Here is a 21638-nt window from a genome sequence, read left to right as displayed (position 1 = left end):
AATGGACCCTTCATTTTTGTTCTCCCAGATTTATAATTACCAAATGACACAAAGTAGTCCCTGTCTACTTAAAAAGATCTGAACCAGTTTAGCACAGAACCCAACAGTCCATTTTTCAGTCAAAACATTCTGCTCAACTGTGTCCAGTGCAGGACTGAGATCCAGTAATACAGAGACAGAAGTTCTGGACTCGTCCCTGTTAAGGTGTATATAAAACTTAACTAGTGCATTCTTGGTTCTGTGGCGGGACCTGAGGCTTGACCCTAATCTGGCAGGGGTATGAATAATTTTGGGCTGTACTGGAGGAGCTTCCTTTAGTTCAGTTTCTTCTGCATCACATCTGTTCCTTCCTGAGAAGAGTTGAGGTCTCTTACAGATTTCAACAACCTGTTCTCAATTTGGAATAAAAGGGAAACCAAAGCAGGTAGAAATGTTGGCGCTTGAGAAGTTCCAACCCTCAGGAGCTGTGAGCAGAAAGCTGGGAAGGTTTCCCATTTTTAATCCCAGCAAAGAGAATAAAGGATGCTGTATCAGTTCTCACTGAGGGGAGAACCTGGAGGCTGTCAGACGTTTAGGTTGAAGTGGTGGATACCAGAGATCATCCATCAGCTGAGCTGAGCTGAGCTGAGCTGAGCTGATGTTAGTTCGCTCAGAGGTCCTCTTCTGTTGGATCTGATGAATGTGGACATTCTGACAAATGAGAAGTCAGTTTAAAATGAAAGCAGGTGTCAGAATGTGAGGCTTCACACCAACAGATGTGTCAGGGAGAAGGTGGTGGTTCAGCGAAACATTTAAGACCTCTCTTCATGGTTTGCTGTAAATGGAAACCTTCAGTAAAAACAATAAGTTATGTTCCTCCAGAGTCTGCTTCACATTACAGAGCCTGAGGGAGATGTTCCACTTTATCCTGATGTTTCATGACTCTCAGCAGATACGCTGTCAGTTCCTCTTCATCTTTCTGCTCCCTGTGAACCCAGCATAGGCTCCATTTTTGTGGTCTTCAGCTCCACCAGCTTCACTGTCCAACTCTTCAATCTAAACCTGGTGTGAGCCGCCTTTCCCAGCATGTAGTGGCCCCTCCTTCCCTTCCTTAGCCTCCAGGCCCTGCAGATGAAAGCAGAGCGGAGGGTTAGGAGATCGGAGCAGTCTAAACAACTGAATTAGTGATTCTGTGGGTTTTTAAACGAGAGTTTTGAGGCTTTTCACATCTTGAAGCTGCAGAAGGGAGACGTCCACCATGTCAAAAAAGAGACTTGAGAGGCTCGGCGCATTCATAGAGGGAAACATAAAGTTTGAAGACCAGGAGAGAAGAAGATCTTCTGATTTTCAGCAGATTATTAGTGTTTGAACAGAGATTTCCTCTGTTAAGATGGACTACTGACTTCAGGACCTTTAGTTCACAGGTTGGACCAGCAGCTGTATGTTAATCTCTCCAGATGTTGGACATCCATGGACAGCTTTTATGGCTGTTTTAGGTCAACCATTTCTGGTTCTCATCTGATCTACAAATAGAAGGTCTAAAAACCAGACCATACAGTCATATTCAATTAATTAGAATATTACTGAAAATTTTTTTTTGTCACTAACTCAGTTCACTAAGTAAAACACATTATATAGACTATTAGACTATACACAGACTGATGTTTGAAAGCCTGTATTTCTGTTTTATTAAGTAAGTAAGTAAACTTTATTTCTATAGCGTGTTTCACAGACATAGTCACAAAGTGCTTCACAGTAATCAAGCATACAATATAAAACATTAAAAATGGAACAATACAAAGTGGCAAAATTTGGTCAGTTAAGGATTGCTTAATCTGAACAAATAGGTTTTAAGGAACGTTTTGAACATATCCACTGAGTCCAGAGAGAGCAGCTCCAGAGAAAGTTAATTCCAGAGTCGAGAAGCAGTAGCTTTAAAAGAACGGTCACCCCTTGTTTTAAAGAAGGTTCGTAGAACCATTAACAGGTTCTGTCCAGATGACCTCAGACTATAAGTTGAGCTGTAAGGCTTAATTAGATCACAGATGTAGGCAGGGGCCTGTCCAGGTGGGGCTCCAAAAGGTAGCACTAAAATTTAAAGCTGAATACAATACATAAAAGGGACCCAATGGAGAGATTTTAACACAGGTGTGATGTGAGCCCTCCTGTTGGTTCTGGTCAAAAGTCTTGCAGTTGAGTTTTGCATGCTCAGTATGAGGGATTGCTGCAAAGTCAACACCAGTGACTGTCCACTGTCTCTACATGCTCATCCAGGAGGAGTGAATGCTGCAAGTCACTGACTGGATGCAATCTGCTGGGTTTCCTTAGATAGAAAAACTTTTTATCCAATTTGAATAAATAACTGAATCTGACTGAACTGTTCAATGGTTACGATTAATTGGAATGTATGAACCTGACTGTTGTGAAGAACCTTGAGACGACATGTGTTGTGAATTGGCGCTATATAAATAAACTGAATTGAATTGAATTGAATCTAACTGCAGATGAGCCAGCTCTTTCTTGTCAAGACAAGTAAAGAGACTGTTGCAATAGTCCAACCGCAAGGATACAAATGCATGAGTTATCATTTCAAGCTCATCTCTGGACACCACGGATCTTAACTTGGCGATGTTACGCAGATGAAAGAAGCAGTTCTTAACCAGCTGCCTAGTATGGTGATCCAGTGACATGGCCTCATCAAAGATTAACCCCAAGAATCCTCATTTTGTTTTTAGCCGAGAGGCTCAGATTACCTAAGTCCTGTTTAATGGAAGAGATAGCACTATCGGGGGCTATGATAAGTTTCTCAGCTTTCTCTGATTTCAGTTGTAGACTATTGTTGCCTAACCACCGCTTCACTTGTGTCAGGCAGTTGATTAGGGAGTTTAGCTTGTGAGCCTCAGACGCCATGAATAGAGCTTTGGAACCGACGTCACTGCGCAGTGACGCTGTGGGGCACGTCCGTCTCGCGCAGTCGATCGGCGCCATCTTTAAAAGCCACAGACCAAAACAAACTATATTCCGGTGTTAGAGCTTTTATCCTGCATGATGCTGAAAAGCAGCTCAAAACAAAGTGGACTACAGGTCCTTCTCAAAATATTAGCATATTGTGATAAAGTTCATTATTTTCCATAATGTCATAATGAAAATTTAACATTCATATATTTTAGATTCATTGCACACTAACTGAAATATTTCAGGTCTTTTATTGTCTTAATATGGATGATTTTGGCATACAGCTCATGAAAACCCAAAATTCCTATCTCACAAAATTAGCATATTTCATCCGACCAATAAAAGAAAAGTGTTTTTAATACAAAAAACATCAACCTTCAAATAATCATGTACAGTTATGCACTCAATACTTGGTCGGGAATCCTTTTGCAGAAATGACTGCTTCAATGCGGCGTGGCATGGAGGCAATCAGCCTGTGGCACTGCTGAGGTCTTATGGAGGCCCAGGATGCTTCGATAGCGACCTTTAGCTCATCCAGAGTGTTGGGTCTTGAGTCTCTCAACGTTCTCTTCACAATATCCCACAGATTCTCTATGGGGTTCAGGTCAGGAGAGTTGGCAGGCCAATTGAGCACAGTGATACCATGGTCAGTAAACCATTTACCAGTGGTTTTGGCACTGTGAGCAGGTGCCAGGTCGTGCTGAAAAATGAAATCTTCATCTCCATAAAGCTTTTCAGCAGATGGAAGCATGAAGTGCTCCAAAATCTCCTGATAGCTAGCTGCATTGACCCTGCCCTTGATAAAACACAGTGGACCAAAACCAGCAGCTGACACGGGACCCCAGACCATCACTGACTGTGGGTACTTGACACTGGACTTCTGGCATTTTGGCATTTCCTTCTCCCCAGTCTTCCTCCAGACTCTGGCACCTTGATTTCCGAATGACATGCAGAATTTGCTTTCATCCGAAAAAAGTACTTTGGACCACTGAGCAACAGTCCAGTGCTGCTTCTCTGTAGCCCAGGTCTGGGGAATGCGGCACCTGTAGCCCATTTCCTGCACACGCCTGTGCACGGTGGCTCTGGATGTTTCTACTCCAGACTCAGTCCACTGCTTCCGCAGGTCCCCCAAGGTCTGGAATCGGCCCTTCTCCACAATCTTCCTCAGGGTCCGGTCACCTCTTCTCGTTGTGCAGCGTTTTCTGCCACACTTTTTCCTTCCCACAGACTTCCCACTGAGGTGCCTTGATGCAGCACTCTGGGAACAGCCTATTCGTTCAGAAATGTCTTTCTGTGTCTTACCCTCTTGCTTGAGGGTGTCAATAGTGGCCTTCTGGACAGCAGTCAGGTCGGCAGTCTTACCCATGATTGGGGTTTTGAGTGATGAACCAGGCTGGGAGTTTTAAAGGCCTCAGGAATCTTTTGCAGGTGTTTAGAGTTAACTCGTTGATTCAGATGATTAGGTTCATAGCTCGTTTAGAGACCCTTTTAATGAGATGCTAATTTTGTGAGATAGGAATTTTGGGTTTTCATGAGCTGTATGCCAAAATCATCCGTATTAAGACAATAAAAGACCTGAAATATTTCAGTTAGTGTGCAATGAATCTAAAATATATGAATGTTAAATTTTCATCATTACATTATGGAAAATAATGAACTTTATCACAATATGCTAATATTTTGAGAAGGACCAGTATATCGCGACAAACTTCTCCCAGATGCCAAAAACGGTGCATAGAAAAAATAGCTAAAATTGGAAATGTCGACCGCTTTGAATTAAGAAATTGGAGTAGAGACCCCAAACATTTGCCTCCACTGTCATTCCCAGACATATTTGCATAGCTGGTCTGTGGTGTCAGTGCTTACACTGCAAATAATTTTAAGAATTACAAGTCGATGGAAGCGCATGTCCAATTTACGAATGGCTGGCTACATGATTTGGAAATTTTTAACCCCTCAGATTGTGAATACGTTGTGGTTCGAACAAAGGTACGTTGCTATTGTCTCCTTAATTTTACATAAAGTCTTAGTGTCTATTCTTTTAGAATCAGTCTGTCTTTTTTTTGTACGTTGAGTATGAGAAAATGTGATCACATGATTTTTAAACTACGTTTTGAACTGATTTAAGAAGCTCCAAGTTGGAAATGGTTAAAGGGCAATTACACCTAACTTTTACTACCTTGAGCTCGTCTAAGAACAAGATGTAGACACTTCAAACCTTGATTAGAATACTTCACTCTAATCAAATGGAGTAATCAGGTTTGAAGTGATGAAGTGTTGTAGTTTTTAAATGAGTAGATCGAAGAGTAGAAAATTAGGTGAAATAGGCCTTTAACCGTTTCCGCTTTGTAACCAATACTCTCTTTAAAATCACATTGTCATGGTTATTATTTTATACTCAAAAGTTGATTGGAATAGTAAAGTTGATCATTTAACTGAACAGTTATTTGTAAAGTTACACATACATATATATAGATTTTATTTATTTTGCTGTCTTTCCATTCACCAATTTAATTGTGTGTATTCACATGTTATGCACTCAGAGACTCTCTGAGCCGCCATTAACACCGTGGGTCATGCTGAGCAACAATGGCACCGTTGAGTGTGCACACTGCACCGGCATGGCAGGGGTAGCCGAGACCTGCACTCATATCGGTGCCCTACTTTTTAAGCTTTAAGCAACAGTGAGGATACGAGGCAGAAAAACTGTTACAGATGAGCCAGCATACTGGGTATTACCTGGCAATCTGACTAAGATTAATCCAGAAGTCGGCCATAAAAATGACTATAGTACTTCAGCTTCTCAAAAGAAGACACTTGACCAAAAAATCCACACAAAAAACCCAACACCACAAAAAAGAAAAACCCCACCAGCAAATCTGGAAGATTTGGCTCCTCTGCTTGACACGCTACTAGAGCACAGCAAGGCTGTTGGTTTGTCAGGAATGGAGAAATATTTCACACAATTCACCCACACTGAGCAGATCTTACCTCAGTCACTTGCATCTCTGCACAACAAAAGCATAGAGTCCAATAACCTGTCAGCTATTTTGCTGTGCTGTGAAAAATACAAAGATGCTGCAGTAGTGACAGATGAGGAAGCAGAAACCATTGAAAAGCACACGAGACTGCAGCACAAGTGTTCTGCCTGGTATGAATATAGAGCTGGACGAATTACAGCTTCCAGAATGCATTCTGTATTTGCCACTAGTTTGGAAAGCCCAGCACTGACAGTTGTTAAACAGGTGTGTAACCCAGGCAACACAGTGTCTACAGTGCAAACAAGGTGGGGTGTGAAGCATGAGGGTGATGCACAAAAAGCCTACATTAAAATTACAGCAAGCAGTCACAAAAATCTACAAGTTAAACCATGCGGTTTCATCATAAACACCAACTGAAGTCGGAGCATCACCTGATGGACTCACGATGTGTAATTGCTGTGGGAATGGATGCCTTGAGATAAAGTGCCCTTTCAAATACAGAACATGTCGCATCCAGCAGGCCGTGGATGCAAATGACAAAAACGTTTGCCTTCAGTTGTCTGGCAATGAACTTCACCTGAAGAAACAACATTCATAATACACACAGACACAAACTGAGATCTTTGTAACAAAATCAAGCCACTGTGACCTTGTTGTGTGGACCCAGAAAGACATGGCTGTGGTCCGTGTCTTTCTGGATCAGAAATTCTGGGAACCACGCCTCCAAAAAGCACAAAGTTTCTTTAAAAATATTTGCCTCCTTGAGCTTGTCGGTAGATATTTCTCAGAGCACGCTTGTACCCCAGCTTCGAGGGAGACATAACTGTGTAAAAAATAATCGAACAGCATGTAAATTGTGCTGTTCGACTTATAGTTGCACTTCTTATTTTTGTGAGGCAATTTCCCCTATATAAGGTATTACCTCAGATGATGTTCATCACGTTTACATAAAATGTTTTCTTTCAAGTGTTTAATTACATTAAATGATTTCTTCGAAATAAGATATATTTCATTACATATTTACTTGTTACCTGAAATATGTTAAATAAATCAATATATACTTTAAATGGGATCTATTACACCAATATGTGTTGCCTTTAAATGTTTTCTTAAAATCTGATCTTTTTCTTCACATTATCTGAAGTGATTCAATGAAATGTTTTATGAATGTTTACCACATGAATATTTATTAAATGAGAAAAAACAGTCACTTTACTGTCATTCAACTGTACAAATACTTCAACAACAATGAATGCAACATTTTTTTACAACCTACATTTACATAACATCAGTACCTTCATTGCACTTTCACATTAACATGTACAGGGTTCATTTGCATTAGGTTTTACAACCACACTGGAACACACTTAACTGCAGCATACGTAGACAATCTTGTCAAGAAGTGTCACCTCTTCACCTTCACATGTAAGCAGCAACCTAATTGGTATAGTCCTGTGTAACATTTTGTATTTGTTTCTCATGCATCCAATCACTCTTTCCACATGAATTCTAAGGTGGGCTATAGCTCGTGTTTATTCAACATCTTTAGCGTCGAGTTGACATCTCCCTTTAGTGAATGATGAAATTTTGACCTCAGCACACATCATTCCCACACTATCTTTAATATCAAAGCCTCTGTTAGCTAACACAATGTCCCCAGGTAATAATTTGGATAGAAGGCCACAGTTTTCTGTTATGTGCTTGTCTGATGCACGTTCACCCCAACCCTCGGAAATAAAAGAAATTGAACCATGTGGTGTGATGCCAACAAGGTATTTTGTGTCTTCCTTTGTAACGAGAGAAAGATTGTGCGCACGCTTTTAAATTTGAGGGTCTTTCTGTGCCTATTTCAAAGCAGTTAACAATAATGGCTACACGTTTTCCAAATGTTTCCAAAAACTGAGGTGGCATTGTGGCTTCTGAACAACGCCTCTTAGGCCAGTTTACCATGGGCGTAAGGCGGGCATGCAACACATCTACGATGTCAGCAAAGGTATTGGACAGAGTTTTATGTGACACATTAAAAAGATGGCAAAGATGCTGAACAGGTAGATCAAGTCTAAGACGCATTAGTGTAAGTAAAACCATTTGAAATTGTGACATTTTTTTTAGATGCTGGCAGAAAAGGCCTAACAGTATTAAACAATGATGACAAAGCAAGGAAGACTTGTATAATACTTGACCTTTCTTGTGTCATCCTTAAAAAAATCTTGGTCCAGCTGTTTTTTATTCAGCTCTGACCTGAACTCCCTGTTCTCCAGTTACAGACGGTTTATTTCTGCTCTTCTTTGCTCGCACAACTGATATTCTGTTTGTTGCCTCGTTGTTGCTGGTTCATGTACCAATTCTTCCTCTTCCCCATTTGCAGCCTCACTGAGCTCCTGTCTTGGGGTTTCCTCCACAACTTGTTCCTCCTCTATAGCCTCCTCTAAAGTATTTTCAATATGTATCTCTTCTTCAGTCTCTATAACTTGTGCTAATCCCTCTTCAACTTGTTGATCCACCATGTCCATTGCTACCTGGCCTTCAACTTCTCCTTGTGCACAGCTGTAACGTCTCTTTAATCGATGAGCATGTCTGTCTGATGTTGAGACTTTTATTTCAGAGTGACTCATGTGCAGCGTTGGAACCCAGTCAGGATTTACCTCATCCATTTCATATGAAGGTTTGCCTTGAAAAGGACATATTGGAACACAGATTAGCATAACTGCTGTAAAAGTGATAACACTAGAAAATGAAAACAGTTTATTTTACATTAATGTAATAATCCCGATGTACACTCTCTCTAAACTTGGACTATGCTACATACAAAATATAAACCCGACCTAACCTAGGTTGACCCACTTCTATAAAACTAATACTAAAGTTTAAAAAAATGTAACTAAACTAAGTTGAATTGAATGAACCATTGACGAAGTACACCAGGACAAAATGACCAACAAACCGAATTTAGACACTCACCAGAATGGAAATGTCTGGAACAAATTTGCAAGTATGTTGGAATGCTGGAGAAGTTTATGTCAGGACGTCTCACCGCTGATATCCAAGCCATTTGTCTCCTTTTTGTTAGGTCAGATACATGAGCTCCCTGGCGTTGTTTCCAGGTGGGAAAACAATGAAATGAAAGTCCGTTTTCGATCTTGTTACCATTCTGGTCATGTGACCGGACATTACATCCAATAACACAACTGTGACGTCACGTTCCAAAGCTCTATGACAGTACAACTGGAGGTCACCGGCAAATAAATGGTTTGAAACCTCGCTGAAGTGTGGGATTATCTGACCAAGAGGAAGAACATATAACAAAAACAGGAGGGGTCCAAGGACAGAACCCTGAGGCACACCGCACAGTATTATGCCGGGCTATGACATGATGTGGTTAGCTGACACACTGAAGCTCCTGTCAGCCAAATATGACGTGAACCACTGAAGTACTGGGCCCGACATTCCAACCAGATTCCACAACCTGTTTGTGAGAATCTGGATGTGATGATCTGGTGGTTATGATAATTTCCCACTTACAGCCAATGAAACAAGACATTTAAGATTAGAATATTAAATCAGGAGGTGTCTGGGGAGAGGGACGCCTGGGTGTCTCTACTGAGTCTGCTGCCCCCGTGACCCGGTCCCGGATGAAGCGGAAGACGACGACAATATTAAACCAGACCAATAAAAAGCATTTTAAAGCTAAAAATATGTGCTTTATGAAAAAGTATAATACCTGCTTAAAGGTTGTTAGTTTAGAAATGTAATTTTAACTTGACAAACGAGCCTCGTCAAATCGCATATTCTAACTTATTGAATATGACTGTATTTTTATTTTGTATTTTCAACATGATTTTACATCATTTAGACAGAAGGAAATCTGTTCTTCTCGGTGGAAGCTGCTGGTATTCAAGATGCTGTTCTTTAAGTCTTGATCCATGTCTCATGATAATAGGGGAAGGTTGGACTGTTGATCAACTGATAAATATGAGGGTTTTCTCTTCACCACAGCAGACCCAAACATCTTCATCACTGCGGACAGTGGTCCAGCCTCTGGTTTAATGTAGGTTGGGAAAGAGCTGGAGGCCTCAGGGTTTAGAAACTGTAGTATTTGACCACCCCGAGACTTTAGTAAAGAAGAAACATGGACAAAGTTTTGTTAAAGATCACCTGAGAGTTCAGAGCTCAGCTTTAGACAGATTCCTTCTCACATGTTCGTTGTTCTATCGGTCCATCTGCTCCTGTCCTGAGCTGCAGAAACATTCAGTCCAGAGTAGACATGAACCCTTGGTGAAGCTTCGTCAACTGATACCAGTTTATCAGAGTTTATTGTTTCCCTGAAGCTTCATCATGTTCAACACGGATATTTTCAGCAAAAACACTAAACTCTGACCTGCTGATCTGACCTTGTTTGTGGTTTTCGAGAAGAAATCAGTAAATCAAGACCGTTCCAGTTTAGATGTTTGACTGAAGAGGTGAGGAACATTAAAATTAGACCATGTACTGCTGACATGTTGTTTTCTTGGTTCTTCTCTCAATTTAGTTCAGCTAAAGTTGGACAGCTCAAACAAACAGCTATAACTGTTTCATCAGCACCAGGGTTTAGGAACCGGGTCCGCTGCGATAATGTTGCTTCAGTTGAGTTCACTTTGTTTCAGTGGCGAACAGGAAACACCTACAGTTTGAATTCCACTTAGTTACAGATGGGTTCAGTCAGGTCCAGTTCAACCAGAATTCAGTTTATTTACTCCTATTTACTTTGACTGTACCTTCTGTCTGAACATGGTTGGAAGCCTGTTGGAGATAATGGAACAGTTAAAGCGATCCAAACCTTCACGTTCTTCATCATCCCAACTCAGATCAGACCTGTGGCCTTAAAAAGGCTAATTTCCTGCATTTCTGGGTTGAACTTAAACAGTGACCGGTTGACCGGAACCGCCTGAACAAAGATGTCCACAGACCTTCCTGGTTTGGATGATATAGGCTGGTTCTGTGCAGTACCAGTTATTCCATCTTGGAAACCCATCAGATCAGACTGGATCTTCATTCTGAGTTTGATCATGATGTCTCTCAGCTCAGCATTGCTTCATACTAACCGTCCTGTTTGCTGCTCTGTGCGCTGAACTAGACAGGAAGTGTCCTTTTTAAAGCTCAAATCCTGAGCTCAGAGTCCCAGAAATTCTACCGAACCTCAGAGTTGGAGTTCAGTGGTCTGTGTGGTTTGGATGTGATTTTTATCCGGCAGGGGGCACAAGCCTCCCTGGACTGTCGAAGGTTCTGTGGCTGAACGTCTCATCCACGTCCCCATATGGACCACATTACCCACAAGCCCCTGGAGCAGCAGATAAAAGCAATGCTGTGGTTGAAGTGCAGCGCTGAGAGCCGTGGTTAGTGGTCTGAAGACACTGAGCTCAGTGTTTGAAACTCTTCTTTCATGTGGCGAAGAGTTTCATCACAATCACTGCTGACAGAGGAAGGGCTGAAGGAGTCTGACTGAAGGTTCGGATCAGGAAATGAACCAAAAAAGCATGAGAGAGGTGGCCTTTCCAGCAGGTTTCCTCTGGAGTGTCTCAGGTTATTAAACCTAAAACCAGTGAGGAGCTCCATCACCTCCAACACACTGATTAGAGTAAATTCCAGCTGCTCCTGCAGGGACGTCAATCTAATATAAGCCTCTAAGTCAACATGATAAAGTAGATGAGCAAACAGCTGGAGTCAGGTTTCTGACCCTGGATCAGATGGTGATGAAGCTCCTGAAAGGTCAGAGTAACGTCAGATGAAGATCCAGGAGGAGAACAGACTGCTCTACTCAGAGGATGCAGAGATGTTTACCGGACCTGAGTCCCAGTTAAAAAGTCTCATTACTTGGTCTGATTCTGATCGGTAATGCTGTGTTTACTTCAGCAGAAGGTTTCTGGACCAAAGCAGATTTGAGAGCGACCCCCTGCTGTTACTCTGTGTTCAGCCCGTCAGAACAAAGTGTTCAGCCGGTTTGGACCATTGATCCATTTCTTCCCCACACATCACATTTTGTCCTATTCTGTTTTCCTCTTTGTGTCGTTAACCCAAACCCGTTCACACCTACAAACAAACCCATTTTCCAACCAATGTGGACAGGTCCATTCATCCTGGTGGTTCGGTTCTATCATGGATTATGAAGAGAAATAATCATAAAAATGCTTAAATTTCACGTATAAATAAATGTATTCTTTATTTAAAATTTTTTGAAGGATTTTATTTTACATCCTATTACCGGTGATTGTGGTTCTGATCCAGGTTTGAACGGGGTCATAAGACTCTGTGCTGGTACTGTGTCCTGATCGGTCCAGAGTCCGGGTTGGTCTCATCTGTGGTTCCTCTAAATTCTTTAGATATTTCTGAAGATGAAACTTTGTCTCCTTTGTGTCTCCAGGGCTTCAGAACCAAAGATGGACACCTTGTTGTAGCTGCAGGAAATGACAAGCAGTTTGTCAGAGTGTGTCAGGTGAGTCCGGTTCAGAATGTGTCCGGTGAGTCCGGGTTACCTGGACAAACCCACAACAGGTTAAAAGGTCGGACGATACACTCAGAACTAACGTTCCACACAGAGAGCCGACCCGTTTGCTCAGATAGTTCTGACAAATGTTCTCATCTTGTTCTTTTTTAATTGAACATGACCCTCGGTTCTGCTCCAGATTGACAGAATTGGTTCTGTTTATAATCAGATGGTTTCATCTCATTCTACCTTCTGAGGACCAACAGACATTCATTTTTCTTGATCATCATCAGCATTGAATGAAACATGGTGTCATTTGGACCCTTTATGGATCAATCTGTCCACAAATGACACCATTCAGACCCAGTTCCTGACTTATTCTGAGCCAAGCTATTTTTAAATCTGACAGCTGCTGCAGAACCTCCTGCTCCATTAACCTTTAGATGACTCACAATTTGACTAAGAATATGTTTTTGTTCATTGAACCTGCAGGTTCTGGATCTGCAGAATCTCACTGAGGATCCAAAATACAAAACCAACCGGCTGAGAGTCCAGAACCGCAAACAGCTGCTGCACACACTTTCACAGAGGTCTTTATTTTACCCAGATGACTCTTTGTTGGAGCAGACCCAAACCTCTGCTGGATCTGTTGGACCTTTTCATCTCAGATCATCTTCTGGTTCTGTGTTCCTATCAGGTTCCTGCAGGAGAACACTGCTGATTGGCTGAGGAGGTTCCATGGCTCAGGTGTTCCTGTTGGACCAATCAACAGCATCCAGGAAGTGTTCTCAGAGCCGCAGGTCAGTGTCTACACTTCCTGTTGTTAGGACAGATGTCTCCTGATGTCTCCTGTTTGGTCTCAGTGAGAGAGACGAGATGAATGAGTGAACTCTGCGGATCTGTCTGGTTTCTGGGTCAGAGTCCCAGTTTGGTTCTGCTGAACCTGAACCACGGTGTGATTGGATAAATGTGTAATGGTTTATTTTCCTGCCTGGTTCCATGTTGAGGTCTTAGTAGTGGGTCGCTGTTTCTGAAGAACTTTGGTGTTCGGCTGCTGCTGGTTCTGTCTGATATGAGACTGATAATGTTTGGTCAAAATGGTCCGAAAATGTAGTCTGGATTAATTTTAGGGGTTGGACCGGATCAATTAGAGGCTTTGTCGGTAATTAATCACAGTTGTATCCAACAGCAATATTTGACCCACTTAGGTTGTAGAAATAGCCAGTTGATATAATGATGATGATGATGATGTACAGCAGGGTCTATCTTCCAACCGTGCAGATCCACATGCAGTTCTGTTCTAACACCTACCTTCCACTGCAGAACTCTGTCCTCCTCTACCCGACAACACTCGGTTCTGGTTCTGTTGTTTATGTCAATGAGAGAATCCCTAACATTAAGATCTTCTGAGTTTAGTATTTTTCTTTGCTGTCTGTCCATTGGCTGCTCCTACATGCAGAAGAGCCAATCAACTGAAGCCTTTCATTACAGCTGAAATGTGATCCTGGTCGGAGTCACAGTAAAAACAGGAAACACGTTGCCATGGCGACACATGATCAGCTGTTTGTCCTCTCACCCTCTAGATGTTGGACAATAATATGATATTACTATTACAAATATAGTACTACATACTACTACTAATATACAACTACTACTTCTACTAATACTAAAAATATACTTCTGCTAATACCACGACTACTACTACTATTACTCGTAATAAAAATAATAATGATTATAATACCACCACAACTACTACTATTACTCGTAATAAAAATAATAATTATTATACCACCACCACTACTACTATTACTCGTAATAAAAATAATAATTATTATAATACCACCACTACTACTACTATTACTCGTAATAAAAATAATAATGATTATAATACCACCACCACTACTACTATTACTCGTAATAAAAATAATAATGATTATAATACCACCACCACTACTACTATTACTCGTAATAAAAATAATAATTATTATAATACCACCACCACTACTACTATTACTCGTAATAAAAATAATAATTATTATAATACCACCACTACTACTACTATTACTTGTAATAAAAATAATAATTATTATAATACCACCACTACTACTACTATTACTCGTAATAAAAATAGTAATTATTATAATACCACTACTACTACTACTATTACTCGTAATAAAAATAATAATTATTATACCACCACCACTACTACTATTACTCGTAATAAAAATAATAATTATTATAATACCACCACTACTACTACTATTACTCGTAATAAAAATAATAATGATTATAATACCACCACCACTACTACTATTACTCGTAATAAAAATAATAATGATTATAATACCACCACCACTACTACTATTACTCGTAATAAAAATAATAATTATTATAATACCACCACCACTACTACTATTACTCGTAATAAAAATAATAATTATTATAATACCACCACTACTACTACTATTACTTGTAATAAAAATAATAATTATTATAATACCACCACTACTACTACTATTACTCGTAATAAAAATAGTAATTATTATAATACCACCACTACTACTACTATTACTCGTAATAAAAATAATAATTATTATAATACCACCACTACTACTACTATTACTCGTAATAAAAATAATAATTATTATAATACCACCACTACTACTACTATTACTCGTAATAAAAATAATTATTATTATAATACCACCACTACTACTACTATTACTCGTAATAAAAATAGTAATTATTATAATACCACCACTACTACTACTATTACTCGTAATAAAAATAATTATTATTATAATACCACCACTACTACTACTATTACTCGTAATAAAAATAATAATTATTATAATACCACCACTACTACTACTATTACTCGTAATAAAAATAATAATTATTATAATACCACTACTACTACTACTATTACTCGTAATAAAAATAATAATTATTATAATACCACCACTACTACTACTACTATTACTCGTAATAAAAATAATAATTATTATAATACCACCACTACTACTACTATTACTCGTAATAAAAATAATAATTATTATAATACCACTACTACTACTACTATTACTCGTAATAAAAATAATAATTATTATAATACCACCACTACTACTACTACTATTACTCGTAATAAAAATAATAATTATTATAATACCACCACTACTACTACTATTACTCGTAATAAAAATTATTATTATTATAATACCACTACTACTACTACTATTACTCGTAATAAAACTAGTAATTATTATAATACCACCACTACTACTACTATTACTCGTAATAAAAATAATAATAATTATAATACCACCACTACTACTACTATTACTCGTAATAAAAATAATAATTATTATAATACCACTACTACTACTACTATTACTCGTAATAAAAATAATTATTATTATAATACCACCACTACTACTACTACTATTACTCGTAATAAAAATAGTAATTATTATAATACCACCACTACTACTACTATTACTCGTAATAAAAATAATAAATATTATAATACCACTACTACTACTACTATTACTCGTAATAAAAATAATAATTATTATAATACCACCACTACTACTACTATTACTCGTAATAAAAATAATAATTATTATAATACCACTACTACTACTACTATTACTCGTAATAAAAATAGTAATTATTATAATACCACCACTACTACTACTACTATTACTCGTAATAAAAATAATAATTATTATAATACCACTACTACTACTACTATTACTCATAATAAAAATAATTATTATTATAATACCACCACTACTACTACTACTATTACTCGTAATAAAAATAATTATTATTATAATACCACCACTACTACTACTACTATTACTCGTAATACAAATAATTATTATTATAATACCACCACTACTACTACTATTACTCGTAATAAAAATAATAATTATTATAATACCACCACTACTACTACTACTATTACTCGTAATAAAAATAGTAATGATTATAATACCACCACTACTACTACTATTACTCGTAATAAAAATAATAATTATTATAATACCACTACTACTACTACTACTATTACTCGTAATAAAAATAATAATTATTATAATACCACCACTACTACTACTACTATTACTCGTAATCAAAATAATAATTATTATAATACCACCACTACTACTACTATTACTCGTAATAAAAATAATTATTATTATAATACCACCACTACTACTACTACTATTACTCGTAATAAAAATAGTAATTATTATAATACCACCACTACTACTACTATTACTCGTAATAAAAATAATTATTATTATAATACCACTACTACTACTACTATTACTCGTAATAAAAATAGTAATTATTATAATACCACTACTACTACTACTATTACTCGTAATAAAAATAATTATTATTATAATACCACCACTACTACTACTACTATTACTCGTAATAAAACTAGTAATTATTATAATACTACCACTACTACTACTATTACTCGTAATAAAAATAATAATAATTATAATACCACCACTACTACTACTATTACTCGTAATAAAAATAATAATTATTATAATACCACTACTACTACTACTATTACTCGTAATAAAAATAATAATTATTATAATACCACCACTACTACTACTACTATTACTCGTAATAAAAATAGTAATTATTATAACACCACCACTACTACTACTATTACTCGTAATAAAAATAATAATTATTATAATACCACTACTACTACTACTATTACTCGTAATAAAAATAATAATTATTATAATACCACCACTACTACTACTATTACTCGTAATAAAAATAATAATTATTATAATACCACTACTACTACTACTATTACTCGTAATAAAAATAGTAATTATTATAATACCACCACTACTACTACTACTATTACTCGTAATAAAAATAATAATTATTATAATACCACTACTACTACTACTATTACTCGTAATAAAAATAATTATTATTATAATACCACCACTACTACTACTACTATTACTCGTAATAAAAATAATTATTATTATAATACCACCACTACTACTACTATTACTCGTAATAAAAATAATTATTATTATAATATCACCACTACTACTACTATTACTCGTAATAAAAATAGTAATTATTATAATACCACCACTACTACTACTATTACTCGTAATAAAAATAATAATTATTATAATACCACTACTACTACTACTATTACTCGTAATAAAAATAGTAATTATTATAATACCACTACTACTACTACTATTACTCGTAATCAAAATAATAATTATTATAATACCACTACTACTACTACTATTACTCGTAATAAAAATAATAATTATTATAATACCACTACTACTACTACTATTACTCGTAATAAAAATTGTAATTATTATAATACCACTACTACTACTACTATTACTCGTAATCAAAATAATAATTATTATAATACCACTACTACTACTACTATTACTCGTAATAAAAATAATTATTATTATAATACCACCACTACTACTACTACTATTACTCGTAATAAAAATAATAATTATTATAATACCACCACTACTACTACTATTACTCGTAATAAAAATAATTATTATTATAATACCACCACTACTACTACTACTATTACTCGTAATAAAAATAGTAATTATTATAATACCACCACTACTACTACTATTACTCGTAATAAAAATAATTATTATTATAATACAACTACTACTACTACTATTACTCGTAATAAAAATAGTAATTATTATAATACCACTACTACTACTACTATTACTCGTAATAAAAATAATTATTATTATAATACCACCACTACTACTACTACTATTACTCGTAATAAAAATAATAATTATTATAATACCACCACTACTACTACTATTACTCGTAATAAAAATAATAATTATTATAATACCACCACTACTACTACTACTATTACTCGTAATAAAAATAATAATTATTATAATACCACTACTACTACTATTACTCGTAATAAAAATAATAATTATTATAATACCACTACTACTACTATTACTCGTAATAAAAATAATTATTATTATAATACCACCACTACTACTACTACTATTACTCGTAATAAAAATAATAATTATTATAATACCACCACTACTACTACTATTACTCGTAATAAAAATAATAATTATTATAATACCACTACTACTACTACTATTACTCGTAATAAAAATAGTAATTATTATAATACCACTACTACTACTACTATTACTCGTAATAAAAATAATTATTATTATAATACCACCACTACTACTACTACTATTACTCGTAATAAAAATAATAATTATTATAATACCACTACTACTACTACTATTACTCGTAATAAAAATAATAATTATTATAATACCACTACTACTACTACTATTACTCGTAATAAAAATAGTAATTATTATAATACCACTACTACTACTACTACTACTAACTGGCCAGAGAAAGGCAGTGTAATACAAGTCAAGGATCTGCTGTATGATGAGTTCCTCCAGTGAAGGAGAGGAAATCTCTCCACTTTCTGGTGCTCCAGCTGAAGACGAGGAGCATCTACTGCTCGGCCTGGATGTTCTGAAGTGAAACCATCTCCTGAACGTTCCTTTGACTGAATGAGGAGCACCTGAATGCGTCCTAAATGGGCCGGGCAGCATTCAGCAGGTTCTGTGTGTGTGGTGCTGCAGGCCTGCTTACTGTCAGGCTGAGCCAGCCTTGTTCACAGTTACTTTTGTTCTGATCCAATCAGAGGGGACGATGATTGGATCGTCCCCCTGGCCTCAGTGCCAGGCTCCTATTGTTCTGTACTGGTCTGTTGGCCTTTACCTTCTGGACTCCATCTTAACCTGGATGAGTTCTGTTGCTGGCCACAGGGAGGCGCTGCAGCACCTGCAGAGCATAATGAACCATGTTCATGGAGGAGGTGTTTGATGGTGAGTGGCTGCAGGTGGTTCATGGATGTGGGCTCAGATGGATCTGGTTGTTCCTTCAGTCTGAACAGAAACTGAGCTGTTCTTGGATCAGCTCATGCATCAGAAGAATGGTCCATTTCCCGTCCTTCAGCTCATCTTTAAATGTTTGCAGGACAGCAGCTCTCATCACCACCTGCTGTGGCACGGCCACGTTAAACCTATGAGTCACTGTGTGTGTGTGTGTGTGTGTGTCAGACCAGCCCATCTGCCTCTCTGAGCTGCAACAACTTGTTTTCCACCACCTTTCTCTTTAACTCTGGTTCCGAGGTTTAACGGAACTCAGACAGAAACTGGTTCTGAACGGGTTCAGGATGACTTTATGTTATCTGCTTTCATTGATCCCAACTCCTCAGAGGTCCATCCAGGTTGGATGTTCTTCTTATGAGCAGGTTCATGTTAAACTGATGTTCTGTAGCTGTGCAAAGCTTCATAATTCTGGCCGGTTAAAAGCCTGGATCCAGTCTTGGTTCTCCCTCTTTTCTTTGCTGTGATCCAGGAACTGGTCTGGATTAGGTTCTCCTGCTTTGGACCGGACCATTTTCCAAGCCAAGCCTCAGAGTCCAGTCAGATGTTAGAAAAGTCCAGATTATTTGTGGAAACAGTGAATTGACCTATTCAGAGAGATAGAAACAGGAAATCCAGATATTTAAGGGGAAGTTTTCTTTCTGTGTTTTTTGGTTAATCTTTATATTAATTATAATAGATTAGTAATAGTTTATTGATTCTTTTAGTGACTAGATGCAAAATAATCTAATATTTCCCATCAAGAAGTTTAGTTTCCTTTAAGAAGATAATTTAGATGTTTGATTAAATGATCTGACTTCTTCAATGAGGCTGATGTTGACCGTTCTGGTGCCTGTAGTAGTGAGACGTCAGTTACTGGACAACAGAAAAAGTTCTGAAAGCTGCAGTGATGTTACAGAACCAACATGTCACCTATCCCACCGGTAAACTGGACTGTCTGATCAGAGGGAACTCTGCAGCTGCTCCTTTTATGATCGGTAATAATTCATCGGTGTCGGTGCGTGGCATCCTGGAGTTACCGGGCCTGACCTCATCAGAACCTGTAACAGAGGATTGAAAACAATCAGATATTCCATTAATGAACTCCATAATCTTGCTGCTGTGAGCCTGCAGTGCTGGACCAGGCCGATTACACCAGAACCCAACCCGGGTGATGTGTGTTTGGGTTCTGACTTTCAGGTGCATGAGGTTGTGTGTGACCTCCTTCAATAAAACTGGACTGACTCTATTTCTGTGTGATGTGAGATCTCAGAGCTTTGTTGGCTGTTCATAGCTTCTCTGTCTGCAGCAGTGGAGAAATGTTCTGGTCGATGTAACCCATGTGTGAAGGATGAAGGTGCAGCTATGATCATATCGTGATGTTTCAGAGCTGATGCTCTGCAGAAAGACTGTCTGGATTCTGGAGCAGCATTCCAACATGCAACCAGTAATTCACATATAGCATCATGGGTGGATGAGCTACCAAGCTTAACTATCACAGGTTTGAGCTCTGCTGCCTGCTGTGCACTGATTGGCTACATTAAATAACCAATCGGGTCTCTGACTCCGACTGCAGCTGCCTATTAGCTGCCTGTTAGCTGCCTATTAGCTGCCTGTTAGCTGCCTATTAGCTGCCTGTTAGCTGCCTATTAGCTGCCTGTTAGCTGCCTCTTAGCTGCCTGTTAGCTGCCTCTTAGCTGCCTGTTAGCTGCCTATTAGCTGCTTGTTAGCTGCCTGTTAGCTGCTTGTTAGCTGCCTGTTAGCTGCCTGTTAGCTGCCTGTTAGCTGCTTGTTAGCTGCCTGTTAGCTGCCTATTAGCTGCCTGTTAGCTGCCTATTAGCTGCTTGTTAGCTGCCTGTTAGCTGCCTGTTAGCTGCCTGTTAGCTGCCTATTAGCTGCCTGTTAGCTGCCTGTTAGCTGCCTGTTAGCTGCCTGTTAGCTGCCTATTAGCTGCCTGTTAGCTGCCTATTAGCTGCCTGTTAGCTGCCTGTTAGCTGCTTGTTAGCTGCCTGTTAGCTGCCTGTTAGCTGCCTGTTAGCTGCTTGTTAGCTGCCTGTTAGCTGCCTATTAGCTGCCTGTTAGCTGCCTATTAGCTGCTTGTTAGCTGCCTGTTAGCTGCCTATTAGCTGCATGTTAGCTGCTTGTTAGCTGCTTGTTAGCTGCCTGCTAGCTGCCTGTTAGCTGCTTGTTAGCAGTTTAGCTTCAGATTTTCTTCAGTTTCCTGATTAGATTTATAATGAACTTGGACCAATCAGAGAAGAGGAGAGCTCTGAC

General features: G+C 38.0%; 1 protein-coding gene across 8 annotated transcripts in view; it reads left to right on the top strand.

Annotated features, from left to right (window-relative positions):
* The window catches only part of sugct (succinyl-CoA:glutarate-CoA transferase), a 77451-nt gene that overhangs the window by 11858 nt on the left and 43955 nt on the right, over positions 1-21638 (top strand). For all 8 annotated transcript variants that reach the window (XR_007035725.1, XR_007035726.1, XM_047349632.1 and 5 more), the window contains exons 10-12: positions 12313-12384; positions 12868-12965; positions 13073-13175. Coding sequence is in view for 6 of the 8 variants with exons in the window: in XM_047349632.1 (XP_047205588.1) it covers positions 12313-12384; positions 12868-12965; positions 13073-13175 (273 nt within the window). In the remaining 2 variants the exon portion in view is untranslated. The remainder of the gene's footprint in view (positions 1-12312; positions 12385-12867; positions 12966-13072; positions 13176-21638) is intronic.

Source organism: Girardinichthys multiradiatus, chromosome 21 (genome assembly GCF_021462225.1).
Source record: "Girardinichthys multiradiatus isolate DD_20200921_A chromosome 21, DD_fGirMul_XY1, whole genome shotgun sequence".
Lineage (NCBI taxonomy): Eukaryota > Metazoa > Chordata > Actinopteri > Cyprinodontiformes > Goodeidae > Girardinichthys > Girardinichthys multiradiatus.
The sequence above is the reverse complement of the archived record's forward strand: the minus strand, read 5'-3'. Positions and strand labels throughout refer to the sequence as shown.